Source organism: Temnothorax americanus, unplaced genomic scaffold, assembly GCF_048541705.1.
Source record: "Temnothorax americanus isolate GAGA-0224 unplaced genomic scaffold, ASM4854170v1 Scaffold28, whole genome shotgun sequence".
Classification (NCBI taxonomy): domain Eukaryota; kingdom Metazoa; phylum Arthropoda; class Insecta; order Hymenoptera; family Formicidae; genus Temnothorax; species Temnothorax americanus.
Window position 1 is genome coordinate 969,297 of NW_027509421.1, and position 19,302 is coordinate 988,598.

At 41.9% G+C, this 19,302-nt stretch overlaps 3 protein-coding genes across 11 annotated transcripts in view; 1 reads left to right on the forward strand and 2 right to left on the reverse strand.

The window, feature by feature from the left end:
- Positions 1-3,165, forward strand: part of LOC143899712 (very long chain fatty acid elongase AAEL008004) — a 39,233-nt gene extending 36,068 nt beyond the window's left edge. For all 5 annotated transcript variants that reach the window (XM_077410221.1, XM_077410222.1, XM_077410224.1 and 2 more), the window contains one exon: positions 83-3,165. In XM_077410221.1, the coding sequence (XP_077266347.1) occupies positions 83-642 (560 nt within the window). In that variant the 3' untranslated portion in view covers positions 643-3,165. The remainder of the gene's footprint in view (positions 1-82) is intronic.
- A 234-nt stretch (positions 3,166-3,399) lies between these two features.
- On the reverse strand, positions 3,400-6,567 carry LOC143899706 (uncharacterized). Of its 4 annotated transcripts, none has more exons than XM_077410198.1 (10): positions 6,302-6,567; positions 5,865-6,017; positions 5,529-5,773; positions 5,228-5,457; positions 4,875-5,147; positions 4,605-4,790; positions 4,302-4,543; positions 3,909-4,223; positions 3,734-3,846; positions 3,401-3,634 (listed from the first exon to the last, which is right to left on the reverse strand). In XM_077410198.1, exons 2-10 carry the CDS (start codon positions 5,945-5,947, stop codon positions 3,477-3,479), a joined length of 1,845 nt encoding a protein of 614 aa, XP_077266324.1. In that variant the 5' UTR covers positions 5,948-6,017; positions 6,302-6,567; the 3' UTR covers positions 3,401-3,476. The 4 variants fall into 4 exon arrangements, with proteins under 4 accessions (XP_077266327.1, XP_077266324.1, XP_077266323.1 ...); XM_077410197.1 differs by having other exon boundaries at positions 5,865-5,960; positions 6,302-6,566; XM_077410201.1 differs by lacking the exon at positions 6,302-6,567 and having other exon boundaries at positions 3,400-3,634; positions 5,876-5,960.
- A 1,332-nt stretch (positions 6,568-7,899) lies between these two features.
- The window catches only part of LOC143899702 (solute carrier family 7 member 14), a 66,928-nt gene continuing 55,525 nt past the window's right edge, over positions 7,900-19,302 (reverse strand). For both annotated transcript variants that reach the window (XM_077410186.1, XM_077410185.1), the window contains 8 exons: positions 18,608-18,791; positions 18,358-18,482; positions 17,625-17,878; positions 16,822-17,064; positions 16,178-16,322; positions 15,838-15,931; positions 15,589-15,716; positions 7,900-15,371 (listed from right to left, as the gene is read on the reverse strand). In XM_077410186.1, coding sequence (XP_077266312.1) covers positions 14,986-15,371; positions 15,589-15,716; positions 15,838-15,931; positions 16,178-16,322; positions 16,822-17,064; positions 17,625-17,878; positions 18,358-18,482; positions 18,608-18,791 — 1,559 coding nt within the window. In that variant the 3' untranslated portion in view covers positions 7,900-14,985. The remainder of the gene's footprint in view (positions 15,372-15,588; positions 15,717-15,837; positions 15,932-16,177; positions 16,323-16,821; positions 17,065-17,624; positions 17,879-18,357; positions 18,483-18,607; positions 18,792-19,302) is intronic.

Genomic DNA, 19,302 nt, shown 5'->3' on the forward strand with positions numbered 1-19,302 from the left:
GTTTTTTACATCAAGCCTTCGATGATCGGAAATGAGCGAACTGCGAGCAATTTCATGCTAATTTCTGTTGATGATCTTTCAGGCGGCCACTCGACCTTCTTCGGTTTGTTGAACACCTTCGTCCACATCGTGATGTACACATATTATCTTCTGGCGGCAATGGGTCCAAAGGTGCAGCCGTACCTCTGGTGGAAGAAGTATCTGACCGCCTTCCAGATGCTGCAGTTCATCGCCATCATGGTCCACGCTTTCCAGTTGCTCTTCATCGAGTGCAACTACCCGAAGGCGTTCGTCTGGTGGATCGGCCTGCATGCCGTCATGTTCCTTTTCCTGTTCAAGGAGTTCTACCAGCAGAGCTATCAGCAGAAGAAACCCAGGAAGGTGGCGATGACCAACGGTGTTGTCAAGGGGGAACATCAATCAAAGGGCAAACACGCGAACGGTGTTGCGAACGGCGCCGCGAATGGAACCGCGAACGGCGTCGCGAATGGCGTCGTCAACGGCGCCGCAAACGGCGTCGCCAACGGCGTTGCAAACGGCTTCTCGCCTAGGAGGAGGGATGCCGCCGATTATTACGTGAAAGGCGAAAGCCTAGCGACGGAGCTCAATCTCCGAAAATCGTTTGCAACGAAATTCGAATAACCCTCGAGCGAGCGCATAGCCTAGTCGATCTTCTCTCGCCACGACGTCGTGTTTTTCTTTTTCTCCCGCGAAATCGCCGAAGGGTTAGTGGGCCTTCGTCCCTCTCTCTCTCTCTCTCTCTCTCTCTCTCTCTCTCTCTCTCTCTCTCTCTCTCTCTCTCTCTCTCTTCCCTTGTCTTTAATTTGCCGTATCTAAATACGAAGGGTTGAAGGCCCCGCCGAGATCGACGCATCTATCGAAAAAGAAATCGAAAGAGTACAAAATTAGGTCGCACGTATTCGGCTCGCGGTGTAAAGCGTACGTCGATGCACTTCATTGATGATACGATACTTCACGAGCGCGACGATTCTCCAGCTAGATCCGAGCAGCCGTGCGCGACCGTGGTCCGGCGACTGACGCAAAAGGATGCTCGGGCACATCGTTTCCAGGTGCTCCCGCGATCGTAAACGAAGCCGGTGAAAAATAGATATTACCGAGTTGACCGTTCTCAAACATTCAGTGCGGGAGCAGAAAAAATACGATCGCGCCGGTGTGCCTCGGAAAGACAGGCGTGCCTTTTGCTCAATACTTAAAGCTCAAAAGCATCGGTTCGAAATGCCAGTAACCGACCTCTGTGATCGTGCGTACGTCGACTCGCGAGAGGGTCTCTCGACATCCCCCTTCCTTCGCGTGTTCAGTAGCCGCCACGCCGACGTTCGGTTCCGGCGTCGCGACGCCTTCCACACCGCGGATGTGCCGATTTGCCGATGCTCGTTGCGGATGCTCGCCGTCTCGGTTGTACTATAACGCGTGAACGCGCGCGCGAAGCGTGCAAGGGTTTCGCGTTCGCGATCGTTAGCTCCTTCAGCTGAGAGATTGAACATCGAGAATCTCCCTCCGCTCAGCAGTCGAACCATCTCCGAAGAAACCTCGGATCGAGAGATTTAAATGGACAGCATGTTATTATTTAGGATAAAAGAACGAGTTCGAAGTTTAAAGTGACAAAAGATGAACGAATTAAAAAAAGACAGATACTCATCTTGCAAAATTGCGGGAAAAAATGTAGATATGCTAAATGCCTGTTTTTTAACTTCCTGCTTTTAATTACTGTCTACTTATTATTAACTATGGCTATTGTTATTAAGTACTGTCGAGCTTTTATATTCTTCCCGAAGCTGAAGTCGATTGAAACCGCGACGGTCGCAACGTTATCTGTCTCGCTCGCTTCGCGCGCGTCTTGTATGTAATACATAGCGTCTTGTACATAGGTAGGCTAGTTTTATATACTACTAAAGAAGAGTCCGAGGAGTGCGACGGCCGTGCCACACTTCGAGGCAATTAAAAAATAAAATAAAATAAAATAAAGATCCAAGTTCGAGGGCTAATTTATATAAATCCACATGTGCATATATATAAGAAACGGAAGCTATATGAATAAAATCGCTCGTTGGGGTGCATGACCCTTATAGTTGCGGCTACGTACATAAGGAAAAAGAAAAGTCCAAAGGGCGCCTTGAATTTTCAACTTCTTGGGATCTCGAGATCCGATTACTGCTCTTCTCACTTATACATTCTTGAGTCTTGCGATTCGAGTAATGTGGATTGCAGCGAGCGTAATTGAAGAGCTTGTTTCCTCGCGATAGACAAAGAATATACTTTTGTAGCTTAACAATGGAAGAGAAATTATTGTCGAAAGAATTGAACTCGAACTGGTAACGAGCTCTTCGACTGCGATCTGTCATGTGCGTGATCTGCAATAATTGATACGTATACCATACGCGAACGTTCGTGAAATCTATGTAAAAAAAAATTCGGAAATCCGTAAATTCAGAATATTTCAGCTCGAAAAATTGGAGCCGTCGATTTTTTTGTTAGGTACGGCTGATTTTTTGTTAAATATCGATTAATATACGATCACTGGAACGATGAAAAATGTTAAATGCCCGCGTATGGTACAAAAGAAGTACGCGGACAATCCAACGAATTTTTTCTTCCACTCGGTCGAGAACTTGAAGTTGTTTTGTTGCAAGTGACTCGCCGAAGTGGGGTGCCAAAAGCGAATTACGGGCGTGCGCTGCCAATCTCGATAGGTAGCGATATATGAAAATTCCAAGTGCTCTTACATCGAGATAATTTTCACGTCGTACTGTAACCGAAATTTATTAATCACACAATTCGGTTTTAACATTTTTTTTTTATTAAGCGGTATCCATAATTAATTTAGAGAATCTAAGCCGATTTTAGTACTTTTTGAATTAAAAAAAACCTAAATTTGAGAATGTTATAGCTTGCTAAAGTTTCTTTGATGACGGCAACTTCAAAAGATATGACGTCATTTTTTATATAAGATATGACGTCACAGCACATTTTCGTGTACTATATTTTTTTCAATTTTGAAGATATTGCAAAAATTCAAAAAGTTTATACAAAGATAGTATGCCATGATCTATCAGACCGCTTAATAAAAAAAAATTATGTTAAAACCGAATTGGTTAACGTGTATTACGTGATGTATTTTTGCGAAAAATATAAGTTTATTTACTATGCCTGTGTACTTTGAATTATTGCTCCTGCGGTTTAGTATAAAAGTATATATATATATATATATATATATATATATATATATATATATATATGTGATATCGGATATCTATTATCGGATAAATTATTTCGCGAAAAGCGAGCGTAATTGAAATCGAAACGAAATGAATCGAAAAGCGAAATAATTTTTTATACTAAATGATAATATTTGTTAAATATATCTAAGCTTGATGCTGGTTAACATAATGTGTATTTGTACATACCTCGTCTGTTTCACGAATTTGAAATCACATTATTGCTAAGATGTTTAGTGTTTATTCGCGAAATGACAGTGCATGAAAATTCAATTTGTCGCACATACTGCATAATGAAAACGTTACGTACTTGGCACTACACTTCGTACAAAGTACAGAATCGACGATTGTTTTCCGCTCAAGAAAAAAACGCAGTAGACGTAATATTTTTTCAGAATCTGCAAAATTTATTTGTCGAATTAAATTTCTAATTCTTTGAACACGTAACAATATAATATAAATGAACGGCGACAGACTACAATATATAGATCACTTGCTCTTTTGTATCATGTATAATAATAAATTGTAACGCTGCAACCAATCCTTAAAGGACACACCGTCCACGGTCGTTTCGTCAAGTGCCATTGCTTCTTGTACATCTTGGTTCGCCCTAAAAACATGATTATAGTTAAAATAACTGTAACGTCAGATTATCTTGACCGTTTAACTTACCAAGCACTCAGGACGGCGTCGAAGCGCTTGATCTCCTCGCGCGCCTGATCGCAAACGACTGTGGCGAGATTCAGCAGCTCCAAACTATTGTAATTACACTTTTCTCGTGACGGCATTGACTTATCTGCGCACTCAATCTCCTCAGTTGACGACGAACAGTGCAGTTTCGCGTAAGCTATATTGGCAATTGCGTTTTTATAGCATTCTACGAGGGAGTATATCGGTATTTGTATTATTGGGAAGTAAGGCTTGATCCTCGAGCACTGCGGATTGACTGAGGTGACGAAAACTTTGTCGAGGCCACAGATTGCGTGTCTGCGAGAAAATTTGTTCATTATATATTAGCTTTACGATAATAATGTAAAATTTAACGTGAAAAATTTTTATACCAACCTGTATAGTCCCACATCTCCCTTCAACATTACTTTTCGTAAAGCATTAAGATCCAAGATATTATAAAACATATCCAGTTCGACGTCCAACGCATTCTTCACGCATTTCGCGTCGTAATTGTCGACCTGTAACGCCATTATCTTCTGCAATTCGTAATGCAGCTTCTCTTTCTCTTTAAATATGAGCGTCGGCGTAGAGTTTAAAACTGCTATAGATCGCTGAATGTCTTTTATATATTTATCCTGCAATATGTTCGATATCGGTATCAAGGGTACGTAGAGCGTGGAATATGCCAATACGTACCATCTGTGCGTCAATCGTCTCTATGTCGGACGTTAATCGAGCTATGTCGAGATTGAGCAAGGAATTTTCCTGGATAGCGTTCTTCAACTTCTGAACTTCGTTTTGCCGATACGTCTGTTCGGCTTCTAACTTTCTCACCTCCAATTTCAGAGCTAACCACGCGTTCACATCTTCATGGGCCAACGACTGCAAGACGAAGCGCGCATTAATCTTAATTTCATTTTTCTGTCAAATCATCTTTTCTCATAGTTTGAAATCTTTTCACGGTACCTCTATTAGTTCAATGAATTCCACTAAGCGTTGTTGGTACACGTTAGCTCTAATATTAGACGAAATGCCTTTCGAAATAGCGCATATGTATTGACCGCAAGCTCTCGCGATACCAATATCTATATTTTCGCCCACTGCACTCGAACCACCCAAGTCGCTTTTGGTCTCCAATTTCATTAATGTGTCTAAATCTTGCGACAGCGTTTGATACAATTGTGTCCACAGCGGGTGTACGCCAATACCACTGAGAGAGCTCGATACCTTTGTCCATATCTGTTATTGGAAAATGTCATTTTCGTCAATACTATTTTACACGTACAAATATTATTTTATATCCTATAAAAAAGATTTACTTGTTTCTTATCTATGGCTGAACGACGCAGATCCGTTATCGTATGTAGATTCTCCCTTAATTTCTGTCGATCTATGTCCGTAGAGGTGTTTGGCATTAAATGCTGGCACACTCGTCTCATGTCGCCGCAATCTTTCAGTTGCTTGCTGGTTTCGCCGTGTTTTAATTTGAGAAAATCCTTCCTCGTACTGGTTACCGAACGCTTGCTCTTTATATCCTTCAATCGTTGCACTAACAATTTTATGGAACTTATTAAAACTGTATTGAAACATTTTCTCGAGATCAACATCTTTTCACCTTACTTTTTTGCCTGACAGTATAGTCCCGTTCTTCGTATTCTTCTTCCAGCGCAGATATCTGTTGTTTCAATGTGCCGCTTTTGGATCTCAGTTGATTCAACTCTCTCACAGATGAAATTGCAGAGTCGTTCAACCCATGCTTCAGTTTGTACAGTAAAATGTTCTTTCTTATTTTACAGGCTTGGGCCGCAGGAAACACAGAATTGGAAATATCTTCCCATAACAACTCCAACACTCCCTTGCACAATCTGATAAAAAGGAAAAAAATTGGCAAGTCGATAACATGGCAAGCTTCAGTAAATAGATACAAACGGTAATGGATACACAAGTAAGACGAACATTTTCTTTACTGAATCATTGTATATCGTCGACGGACACTCGAGCTGGCGAGTCCACGCAAAATTATCCGCATCCTCGTTCATAATGATTCCGTTCCTGGGTAAGAAAATACGATGAATATGTAAACGTTCCAATGGCCCAACATATTTTTATCTAACAGTAAAAGATGCTATAAATATATAAAAGTATTTAAATAAAAGCAGGAGGGATTATTTATTCGAAAACAGTTTTTTAACTTGCAAAAATTACAATCTTATAAACACTCTGATTTCATGTAGATATATATATATATCTACATATTTCTTTTAAAAACTTCAAATATACATAGAGTAAGCTATTCGTTAATTTATGACAATTCACAAAAAATTAAATCCGTCTTGAGAACATCACGTATAGGGTTAATTGTCGCGCAAGGAGAGAAGCAATATTATTTATACCGGTCAATTTTCTTGTCGTTTAATCCCAGTTGATCCCGGTTGACGGTGCTCCTAAACAGCGTGTTGTTTTCCCTTGTGTGATCGTAACGTATATGAACTCCTTTTTCGTCCTTTATAAGATCCGTTTGTTTTACTTGCACTCCCTAGCGCTTTCCGCATCCGAAATAGGACGGAAGTATATTTGGGCGTTGTTGAGAGAGAGAAAACGAGACAACTCGAGTGTGGCAGGTGCAAGTAAACAAACATATCTTTCGAGTTGGCTAACCGATTCAGTGGTGCCAGTACATAAGCAGAGAGAAGCCCGTGCCGCGCGGCGGCGGCGAGAGCGGCCGAACGTGATTCGGCCGGATTCGGAGGCTTTCGGCTCGACTCCCGCGCGGCGCGCTAGCGCGCAACGCGCAAGTAATACGTTATTCGTTGAACGTCGGTACGAGTCGCGGGTCGTGGCGAGACGTTGTCGCTCGTGTAAAGCAATTTTTTTCTCGTGAATGAAATGAAATCTTCCGGTTACAGAGTGTGTGTGTGTGTATGTGTGTGTTGCGAGCTGAATGTACGCCGAATATGCTGTTTCTCCTTGTGTCGGGATGGCCGAAATGAACGCCGAGTGCCGTGCTGGACGCCGGCGCACGTATCTCGCACAGCCGGGCTTCCTGCTCCTCCAGGCTGTGATTTGACGGGTCTCCCGCAATGTGCCGTGATCGGTAAGTGAATTGTGCGATGAGAGACAAGTACGCGAACGATCGCGAACGAGGGAGCGAGAGCTTGCTCGAAAATGCGTATGAACGTCGAGAATGCGAATTAACGAGCCGTAATTTGCTCGATCGCGTAATTCGTTACGTTTACAAATGTTTCAAATTTATTTGTATGTGCTCTTAATCTAACTTTGTAAGAAAATTAACATTAAATTGTATATCGTTTGTAAAAATTTCGTCGCGATATCGTTCTTGCCAGCGCGGTGATCGCGCATACCATAAAAGACGATAAACCGTCGCGTCGTACGTCGTCGAGATACTTAAAAATTATAAAACATTCTCCGTTATTGCTCGTTCCCCAAATATTATTCGTTTTACTTACAAAATTTTTCATATATTGTCTCGTATTCGGATTTTTAAATTGATAGGAGATACATATATATCTTTTATTTGAAATAACTCGGACAGCACGTACAAAAGCGAGACATAGACGTCTAAAAGACATTTTTTAGACATTTTTTAGATGTCTTACGAAAAAATGGCTAAAAGACCGTGTTGTCTTTGCTAATATGAACGAGATTAGCTTGCTTTGTGAACGCGAGAAAGTTGGTTGGTATTAGAGTTACGTAACAAATAAATGAGAAAGTAAATTAAATATTAGCAACAAGCTGCGAATTATATTATATAGCGAATAATTAATAGCGGATCGAGTCTGCTCTTCTTCTTTTGAGTATTTTGCTGAAACTATATATATATATATATATATATATATATATATATATAGTTGTATAAAAATATTGAAAAAATATTTCTACAATTTCTACATATGACGTTTGCAGAGTATAAATGATGACGAGGGTTATCGGGTTACGTCTGCGAAGTAATGAACGACATCGTACCTACCGCTTTAGCTTTTGAATAATCACTTTTATTTTTGATCCTTATCAATATTAAACAACGTATATAGTTACGTAAGGGTATATATATTACATGGAAAATTTTGTCCTTCTCGTGCGCATATATCTTCCCGAGATACCTCGAGTGCCCACCACCCGACCGTCCCGAGAGAAAAAAAGTATATATCGTCGCACATGCATCATTCACTCTCATTCTCTCTCTCTCTCTCTCTCTCTCTCTCTCTCTCTCGCTGTTTCTTTCTTTCTTTCTCATACTCTTCCTTTTATCCCCTCTCTCTCTCTCTCTCTCTCTCTCTCTCTCTCTCTCTCTCTCTCTCTCCGCTTCTATATAAGGACAAGAAAGATTATTTTCTTTTATGTCTGGCTTTTTCCCGGCAAACGAGAAAAATGGCATCCTCGCGGAATTTCCGATCTTGAAGGACGCTTTTGCATTTCCATTTCCCCCAAAAAACCCGTAATTTTTCGGATCTTCCCGGGTCATTCGCGCGTCCACTCACGCGAGCGCGGATCGACCCGCGGGAACGATGCACTCTTGCAAATCCGCTGTGGAGTCGCGCGCCAAGAGCGACGTGAAATTGTGCGTGGCGCGTGTTACACGCCGCAAAATTGCTTACGTAGGAGATTGAAATTGCTAGCGGTTAATTTAATATTAATATCGCCCGCTTTTCGCAATGTCGTTCGCCGCGTATATCCATGTCGAAGGTATATTAACGATGCGCAGCGCGTCGGGTGCAATCTCCGGGACGAATTTCGTCGACGCTCTCGTGTACGTACCGTTGCACACATACGAGATATTTTGGTTGCGTGCCATGCTTTTAGAATGACGAGGACACGATGCAATCTCCTTGTATTTTCATCTGTTCGCAGAACGGAGTTTTGGAGAAGAGAAAAATATAGAAAACAAAATCGTTCGTGCACCGATTCGCTCGTTGCGGTGCCGTATTCTCAACATTCGTATAGAACTGTATTATTATATTGTATCCCACTAAATTAATTTTTCGCTATAAGATAAGTGACTCTCTTGTCATTTCTTAGTGCGTCTTCATACTTTCACGGAGAACGTGTATCTTCGTTAGCCTTATACATTCGTACATTTATACGAGTATGCGCTCGCAATTATAATCGGAATTGCTTTTCAGTTGCTGATCGCTTATTCTATCGTTACACATCGCACTTCCAACGGAAAAGAAGTAGAAGAATTATCGCGAGTATCACAAGTCGATTTTTCACAAAATCGCGTTTAGAGAGGGAATAAAATATATAATTACTTAACTTGTTCGTTATTGCCAAGTATACACACAACTACAGTGCCACCGTTCACGTCGCTCTCTCACCCCATATCATGTTGGAGATTGTCCCTCTTCCAAAAAAAAAAAAAAAATAAAAGACAAACGGCGATTTCGCAGGTGTCACTTTCCTCGACTGAAAGTGCGATAATTCTCCGCGTCGTGCCTCCTGGTGGGAGCTAATACTTTCAACTTACAGCCGTCGAAACTCTCAAGGTATTCCGCAGCGAGTTACTGCGACTTCAAGGTACACACGTGATATCTGCGCGGAATTCGCCGATCTCGGTACAAAACCTCGAATTAAACACGTCCGGTAATGATGTTCGATATATAGAGATATTCCAATTCCTAATTCCTCGGACATTTTGCGAACGTCTTAGCGGATGTTTCTCGGACTTTTACGTCGTCCAGATCGCTTCAGCTCTTCTTTAAAAAGAGCAGAGATATATTTTACTGGCGTTCCTCCGGCTTAAAATTTACTTCGCGGTTTTGTACCTCGATCGACGTAGTCCCGCCACCTTGTGCAATAGGCCATTTCCTCCTATCTAAGAATACGAAAGACTAACTAAAAGGGCAAAGAGTAAAACGCCGCGTCCTCCTCGTCGTTCTGCTATTAGCCTCGCATGTAGTCCTATCCTCCCGAGATACATCGAGACACGCAATCTCAATGGATCTACTGCTCGATAATAATATTATTCGCATAGGTAGTATACTTGATTTGACAGGCTGAAGAATACGAGGAAGCTATGTCGTCCGCGAGGTTTTAATGTTATTAACTTTAAAATTCGATCGAATAGATTTGGGAAGGTATATCGGTTAAAAGATATGTTATACTTTTCAATTATTTATTCATGACGATAAAAACCATACTCAATTTGCGTTTGTAACTTTCGGAATGTAATTTTTGCAAATCGTAAACCGACCTTTGGTGAGACTTAAATAAATTACATTAAATAATAAATAGAGAATTAAATAAATTTGACAATGCGACATAGCTCCTTCGTCAGCTTCGCCCTTTCAACCGCCATGTATTTTTGTCCGTTTCAAGGAAGGGATCTCTATAACGTTTCGTCTAACGTCTGGATAGATGTGTACAGGCACTGTTCTTTCACAGAGTAAACTCCCGTCCGTCGAGGATCGCGATAGCGCGATTCTGCAGCAGACAGAACGGATATTCAGAGAAATTTTGCTTACAGATCGCAGATACGCGTCACGTCACCGCGGGAGTAGGCGTGCGATTTGCCTTTTGATCGCTAATTTTATTTCAAAAGCGCGTCTTTTTGTGACATTGGATAAATGTTCTCGAAGTTGCTCAGCAGTATTTTTCAATCCATTGAACGTATACGTACTATCTATATATATACATAACGGTCAAACTTTGTGCTTCGTTTCAGAAAAGTACCGTGCAAATATATTGAATTGTATATATCACGCGAGATTTATGATCCAAGTTTTTCGCTATGTACACTTCACGGTGACGCGAACTCGGTGCAATCAAACAGTTCCCTAAGATATCCGCGACATTATTACAGGGGTAGAGGATCAAGATAAAAAGGAAAGGAACAAATGCATTGCATTGCAAAAGCGAAATTCGCGCCTGCGCTCCGTCTAGTAAGATTCGACCAGAATATATTTGGCCATTTAATTTTTTTCTTAATACAGCTTTAACTTTGGACGCAACTTTTCTCCGCAGTTCTTGAGTATTCCATTTAATTAGGTTAGAATTTCACTAAAGAATTTAATCTGTTGACTCTAGAGTTTCGGTCAAATTTAGATGAAGAGCGAGGAGAAAGACACTAATTTTTTTTTTTTACTTTAGACAACGGACTTTAAACTAATTAATATCGCGACCGCGAGCGTAGATGCGAATTTGCGACCTGCCTGATATGTATCACCTAAAAAATCGAACAGTCTCGTGTAGAAAGTATTCTACGTATAAAGTACTACACGTATATTCTGCGGTACGCGCGTCGCGTCGTGTCGACGTACATACACGGCGTAGAGGCTAACTTTGCGATCACGCGACGTTTCCGCGACTGACGCGCGCCGCGAATGTGTGCAGGACTGATATGTGTGAAAGGATCACCTCGCTCGATATGTAGAGAATAAAAAGCGAGAACCAAGCTCTCGACCTGCCCCTGTAGCGTGTCGAGTATCTCCCTTTTCGATCCTCGAATCAATTTTCACGCTTGGAACGCGAAACGATCGACGTTCATCGTCGTCGTTAGAGATGTACAGTGTTTCGATCACAGAGAGTACATGTGTATATATATTTATGTATATATATAGATATATGTGTGTGTGTGTATATATATATATTTTTTTTTCTTCTTTCCTCGCGAGATTAATCAGAATCCCACCGGTTCTGCTGAAAGACCCGTGCGCGATAAACTCAAGGGGGATCAGAATGAACGATCGATTTTCGAACAAACTCACCCTTAATGCGATAAGTGAGATATATGAGTTACAATACACGTGAATTTATGTGATACAAATTGGAAAAATTTCTGTAATGGAAATATCCCCAGGTGGAAAAATGTCTCAAGAATTTTTCATATTATTAATCAGAATTTCTATAAAAATTTCTCATAATGCTCAGAATTTTTTAGATTTTTTATACGAATTGGAAAGTTTTTCAGAAAAACTCAGAAATAAATAAGAATAAAATATTTCATTTTTTTCCCGCCAACATATCTTTGTAGAAAACTGAATAAATATGTGAAAATCTGTATAATTTATATGAATACTGAAATATTCCGAAAATTCTCATCCAATTATTTCTGAAAGTATCTGAGAAATGTTATGATATTTTTACAGAATTTTTCATAAATCTCAATTCTTACAAAATTTCTGAGAAACTATAAGAAATTTTTTCCAGCAAGGTCACGCGCGGACACTCGTTAAAAATTTTCATTCCTTTCAATGGCTGTTTGCTGTTCTCTTCTCTCTCAAACATTGAACGACGTCTCGTTTTTCAATAATTTAATTATCAGTAATATATGGTCGAATCAGCTTATTTATTCGTAGCGGAATTTGTCGATCGTCAGCACCCTGAGCCCTCCCTATCGTCGCCTCGTCGTCGAATTCGCCGTTCACGTGGGAAAGGGACGCGGAATGTTGGGCGACTCGAGAGCCGCGGGACGATTTCCGCACACGGAGATGCGGACGCGAGCCTAACGAAGTAGTAAAAGTGGCGGAGCAGCTGGACGAAAGTAAATACAGACACGAGAAGAAATGTTTCGCGAAAGCGATTGCGGGGAGCGGTCGTCGTACCTATGCCAACGACCTAATACGCCCGCCCAAAACGTTCGAGCGATCGACGCGTCGGCGTCGCGACGACGCATCGACGCTCGCCTGGAAGATGCACGATCGAATGTCGAATAGTATGCACGACGCATGTCTCCGTTACGAGCGAAACGACGAAAAATGAGGATACCTGCGTGCGGCTTCGGATGTTTCTCGTGAAGAAAAAAAAAACCCCCGATCTCGAAATAATGAAAGTTATTTGAGTCAAAGCACGTGCGTACAAACGCGCGCCTTGGTCTCGCAATAAATTTCTCGCGACTTCTGGTCGCGCATTTACTTGATTGCCCCGCAATGCGCAATCGATAAGCATTCCGCGTTATGGCTTTTTTCGCATTTTATCACGGTCGCGTGTCGCGCCTCCTTGGAATATCTCGCAGATTACTTGGCGAGATGGTCGATCGTCGCGATTGATCTCTCGGAATTTAATAACGCGAACGAGAGATGTCGTCGATAGGTATTAACAAAAGGAATCGAGAGATTAAAGCGGTTGTCTTGAATTATCTCGACCCGGGCTAATTGGAGCTGCACTCGTGGTTGTAAATAAGTAATCGCGCGGCGACGCGCTTGACGGCATAACATTCTCGCTCGTATCGGAGACACGCGGTTGCGCATCCCCCCGACCGTAATTAGGTATCGAAGGCTATCCTCGATTCATCGCGCGGAACACACTAGCGGACAGAGAAGCACAATGGACTTGTGCACGTACGTACGGAGAAACGGTTTGTCTCCAAACACCGAAGAGATATGTACACGAAAACGAAATCTTATCTCGCGTCGTCTCCCGTCTACCATCGATATTCTTAATCCCGCAAGAAATTGGACGAATTGTAAAGTCGATCGAGAGAGGAGAACTCGTTTCTTCGAAAACTAAACCATCCAGCCCCTTTGTTCTTCCTTTCTGTTCTCTTCGAAATTTATCCCGATACGTATCTCGACTCCGAACGAAAAATTGATTTTCCTGATCCTTGTAATAAACAGAGGCAGGAGAATAGATGCCAATTAACGGAGACGAGATCAAAATTTTTCGCGATTTCGAAAAGTAAATCCCCACCCGATATTTTTTGATACATCTAATCTTCTCTGCAGCGAGCTTAATTAATCGTACTCGCTCTCAATCCTTCGTTGGGAGGCGACGCGCGCTTAAATTCTAGATAATTTATACAAATTGCGTGTAAATTAATAATCAAAGGATTTACTCGAGGTAAGACGTATGTAAGTATTGTAGTAAGCTTAGATATACGATTATAATATATGTTAGACTAAACTTCTTTTTTTTTTCTTCTTTTTGGGAAAGACTGAAGTTAGGCAAAAGATGACGTTTTTCTTGTTTTTTTCCTTTTTTTCATTAAAGTATTCTCTTCTACGGATTCTCCCTCTCTCTCTCTCTCTCTCTCTCTCATTCTCACTTCTGTTTCTCATTTGTCCTCTCGCTCCGACGACACACCTCATTCTCATCTCGCACTCGTTTCCCATTCGCAGACTAGCGATAAATTTGAACTTATATTAGCAGTTAGAGCGCTCTCTTGGAAAACACAAGTTTCGCCTTATACTAATAATGGTAATGGTCTCTTCATCTTTCTTCTTGCGTCTCCCCTCCCACTTTCCTCTCGTTCTCCCTCCCGCAGCCCTTGCTCTCTTAACCCGTTGTCCCGTTTCCACCCCCTAACCCTTTTTTTTGCCTGTGACCTCGTCAACGACGGTACTATACAACTAGGATAATAAATATTGCCGCAAAATTATTTGCTACATTCGTCCCAAGTAGTCAACAAGTCCGACCCCCGGAGTATCGCGGTTCTTGGTCTTCTCGTTTACGTCACCGAATAAATTTCTCCCCGACGATCCCCACATCTCCGACGTCGCGCATTATACTTCGTAAGAAAAGATGAAACTTTCCAGCGGACGATCGAGCGTCAACGGAATCTTCAAAGTGACCGACTTATTTCTTATAGTCAGTTTATAACTGTATCAACGAGCGCAAACTCTCGTAAAATTAAAACTTAGAAATGAAAAATGTACAAGAATAATAAACCTCCAAAGAAAGGGGCGCAATTACAAAAAAATATTTGACTCTGAAGCAAGTTTCCTTTGTAAAAAAATTATATGGGAGTCTGAAAAAAGCCAAAAAAAATCGGCGATTAATTTCAACCGCGGTTCAACTTATTCTAAAGGTCTTTTTATACGAATTTAATTCCCGATAATCTATCGAACGTTTCTTAAAATAATCTTTTTGAGCGTATTGAACTCTCGATAATCGTCGACAGCTTATTGTCGCGCGCCGAAAGAACTTCTCCTCCAAGTTCGAATTCAAAACCGCCGCGATCCCCGAGGAGTCTGATTTCACTGGTAATCATCCGATGTCAGTCGCACGCGCCCGCGCAAACGTGTCGTCAAGTGCGTATGTAGTAATAATAACTCTCTTCCCCTCCCTACTCGTGTGTTAAGTATACATTAATATCCGTTCTCGGTACCGCGCGCGGTGCTCCTCAATCGTCCCAGGAGGGGAAGCTATCATGATCGATGAACAGGTGCTTGCCCGTCGTTGACGCGGTTTGGTCGATGCGGCGGCCGCTCTCCGCCATCCCCGCTTGTCTCTGCTGATGACCGCCGATGCTGATGTGCTGCTGCTGGTTCGGCGTGCCGCCGAAGTTCGTGCTGCCGAACACCGGCTGGCCGAACGCGTCCAGCTGCTGGCCCTCGTAGATGCTGCGGTCCGGCGTGTACTGCTTCTGCTGCTGCCGGTGATGATCGGTCACGGTCAGCTCGATGTTGCCGGCCGTGCCGCCGACGACGATATCGTCGACGTTCTCCGACGCGTTTGCCTCCTCCAGGCTACTGTTCTTGATACCGTACTGGAAGTACATGATGAAACCTGATGGCAGATACAAGGAGCAGTGTTTCGACTGATCGTGAGATTCGCAGGAAGGAATAAAAAAAGTATATAAAGTATTATCATTTCAAAGATTGGATAGAAGCGAATGAACAAAATAGATATAATTAAGTCAGATCGCGCTTTTGTTCATAAATATTTCCGCTCATGGATAGTTTGTAAAAGAAACTTTATATTTAACATGAATATAAGTTTGTACCGAGAGTCATCCAGACTGTAAACCTAACAAGGGTGAGGATACTGAGCTTGAAGATGAGATAAATGTTGACGGTAACGGCGATCGCGGGGACGAAGGGTAAGCCTGGAGTCATGAACATTACGCTGCTCCTAAAACAAAAAGGATAATGCAGGGAGTTAGCACTTAGATCGTTAAACCATTTTATACGGATACGCTTCGCAGTTTGCGAATTACGCGGGATTGAAAATTACGATCGAATAATCCTATTACCTATTTTGCGGCTTTCTACTGATGACGAGAAGTATACCGATTATGGCAAAGAAAAATAAAAATAGTAGTATCGTTGTAAATGTTCCCATGTTACCTGAAAGAAAAAAGATGTGAAATCTCGATCGCGAGATACGTTTACAGCGTCTCGTGAAATTAATCATGTAAATGAAAAAAGTTTTCAAAATTATTTGGAATATTGGTGTTTCAGAATTATATCTCTTTAATATTATATGAGTTAATTTATTACACTCTTTTTCTTCTTTTTATTGTATAGAACATTTGATTAATTTCATGAGAAACTGTATTTGTTAATACATTAAAAACAGGGTAAATTCCTCACCCATCCCACAGACGATAATCAAGTCAAAAATAAGGATCAAGAAATATAAGATCCCAACGAGCTTCATGACGTAACGTCCTGACGCCTCTGTCGCAGGACCTCTGTCCACCCACGGGAATATTGCAGGACAAAGGTATTGCGCCGCCTACGAAGTGTCACGATTTATTAGCTTCGTAATAATCGCAGGGTCCTTCGGTTAAGAAATATTTTACGTGCAATTCTTTATATATAAAAATTAGAACAATATTCAATAATACAAAAATTTTGTTCGTTATCCGCACTTCAAGCATCAATTGACTAAATGCATCAGAAACTTTAAATCTTAGAAAAGAATGTATTCAGAATTGATCAATTATATAAAAATTCTAAAAGTACAATAAAAAAATTTTCTAAATTTTTATGAAGTAAATTTAGCTTCGAAAACATAGCATTTTAAAAGTAGTTCGGATTCTCCCTTTTTCGCATTGAGGGAATCTGATAAAGTAAAGACTTTCGTATAACTACCGTGTGGAAATCTAATATAACAACAAAAAAGTCATTCGTATTGGATAAATAATCGGGCAGAATTCTATCGTTTATTGAATATACTACGACTGGGTGACCTTATTCCACCGATCGATCGCTCTTCGATTACTAATCACTACCTGCAGCCGACGCTGTAGATAGTTCAACGGTGGCCCTATGATCGGCGTGTTTCCGGGATACTGATGAGCGCTACCGCAACTCGAGGCAGCCGCGGCCGCGTGCACGCTGCCGTAGAATTTGTTCTCCGTTCTGTCGCTGACGAGATACTGATCGTCCTTACCCAATCCGACCTCGTCCTCCTCGCCGCCGTACGTGTCGTCCGAATCCGGCGACGAGCTGTTGGCCCTCCTCACCCGCCGCACCTGGAACGGCGCGACGCTAATTTCAAAATTGCGCAATCTCGCTTTAGTCCATTCCAGCAGCCCGTTACGCGGTTGATCCAATTTTCTTCATCGTCAACGTAGCAACGGGGGAAGAAATTCCCCGTTTTAAAAAGGGGAAAAGACTGGAATGCCGTTATCTTGAAAATTTTAATGGCAAAAGAGATAAATTTTTGCTTCTTATATACCTAATAAAAAGTTTTTCACTGTTTTGAAATATAAGAAGAGAAAAATTCAGGAAGAAAGAAAAGAAAATTATGTTGCAAGAAATTCATAAAGGCGACATATAAAATGAATAAACGTTGGGAAGTGATTTAACACGAAGAAAATGCCGAGCACAGAAACGCGTGCAAATAACTGCCAAAATGGAGCTATATACGAAAACGAGGAGAGCGTAGAACTGAAGAAATCGAGGGGAAAAAATCTCGTTTTCTCGCCGAGACGAAAGGAGGTTCTTTAATTACGCGGCGATGGTGGCGAACGACAATTAAGGGCTGTTCTGTCGTTTTTTCGACGCGCAAACGTGAGCAACCGAGTCTCACCGTGATACGCTGGCCGTTGTTGGTGGTCGTAAGCTCCGACTGGGACGTCTGTACCGAGTTCAACGCGGTCGCAAGCTGATCGGGCCTGAGCTCCTTGCCGTAAGTCACTTGGCCGTTCCCCTGCGTCTCCTTCGTGGGCGATCGACACGGCGTCCGCAGACTCTGCGGCAGCAATTCGATCAGATTCGTCGAATGCGGCTGGTACCGCAATATCAGCACGCACGTGGACACCAGGGTGTACGCCAACAGGGTACCTGCAGTATTAAACCGCGAACGGGAAACCTAAACGTGGCTCTTTCCCAGCATTCACCGCGCTACTTCATTATAATTCAATTCGTGCGACGGTTTTAATACTTGACGAACGCAAAATCTGCATACCGGTTCACGGCAACAAGACGCTTAATTGGAAACTGAATTGTAAATTCGACGTGCAAGAAACAAAGTTTATTTAAACGGAAAGATTCACAACTATCAGAATTTTATTCCACGCAATTTTATACTGATGCATTGTCGATTTGTATATAAAGTGAGGCTTATAAAAAATATATATATTTATTGAAAGATATTTATTAATTTATTCGTAGAGCAGACAGTAATGATTTAACTGTACATTATTACAATTAATAATAATTATTTTTTTTAAATAATTAATAAGTATAGAAAAAAGTTATACTCCATTCATCTCCAAAGTTTGTTTCGCGATAAACAGAAATCATTCTATAGATCATCTTACCGATCGACATCATCTCCACCAACACCTCCAGTTGAATCAGTAGCGCAGCGAAAGCGGCACATATACCGGAAGTTAGAGTCGCAATTGCGGGAGTGCCAGTCGCCGGCCAAACTTGGCTGAGGCTCCTGCGGAAGCGAAATGTGCGCGTTAAACCCTAATCCGGAGTCACACCCGTCTCAGCCGTCCTTAACAATTCATCTCATCGCCGTTTCGACGTTTCGGCGTTTTTACCCTGCGTCTTGATCATTACCGAAATATAAGGCCATCCTGAGCCATCGCGTAGACTATTCTAGGCATCGGAAACATGCTGCCGAACATGGAGACCGTCAGGCCCGCCAGCGCACCGATCGCGACGATGTACTTGCACTTGTAGGCCCCGACTTGGCCGAACATCTCCACCAACGCCGAATCCTGATCGACCTGATCATACGGAACTGAAACACGAGGTACGCGAGTACGTGCTGGGAACTCTGCAACGCCAGCTCTTCCGACCCGCGCGATACCATCGTCCCGATATCATGTATATTCGAGTGAAACTCTTGCGAGTTTCACCCGGCAATCAATATGCTAATAATAACGATTTTACACGAAACGTAACAATAATATACCTGACACAATAGTCGTAATAATGCTAAAGTTTCAACAACTCTCGTTTGCGAACAAGTTTCGTATAATAATTTTATTCTCCATTGTTTCCCCGGGCACCGTTACATTGCAGTTTGGAATAAAGTTGTGATAAAATTGATTATGATACCGAGATGGAGGCGGCTCTCGATTCGCCGATAGCGAACAAAGCGACACGTAGCCCTAAAGTCACTCTGCGTCTCGCATCAACAGTTATTCGAGCTTTGAGAAGTGGGCGTGAAAACGCAGCGACAAAACCAAAAGAGCGAACACATCGTCTGTCGGGAGTATAATATACGAGACGTGAATAGGCGTACATTT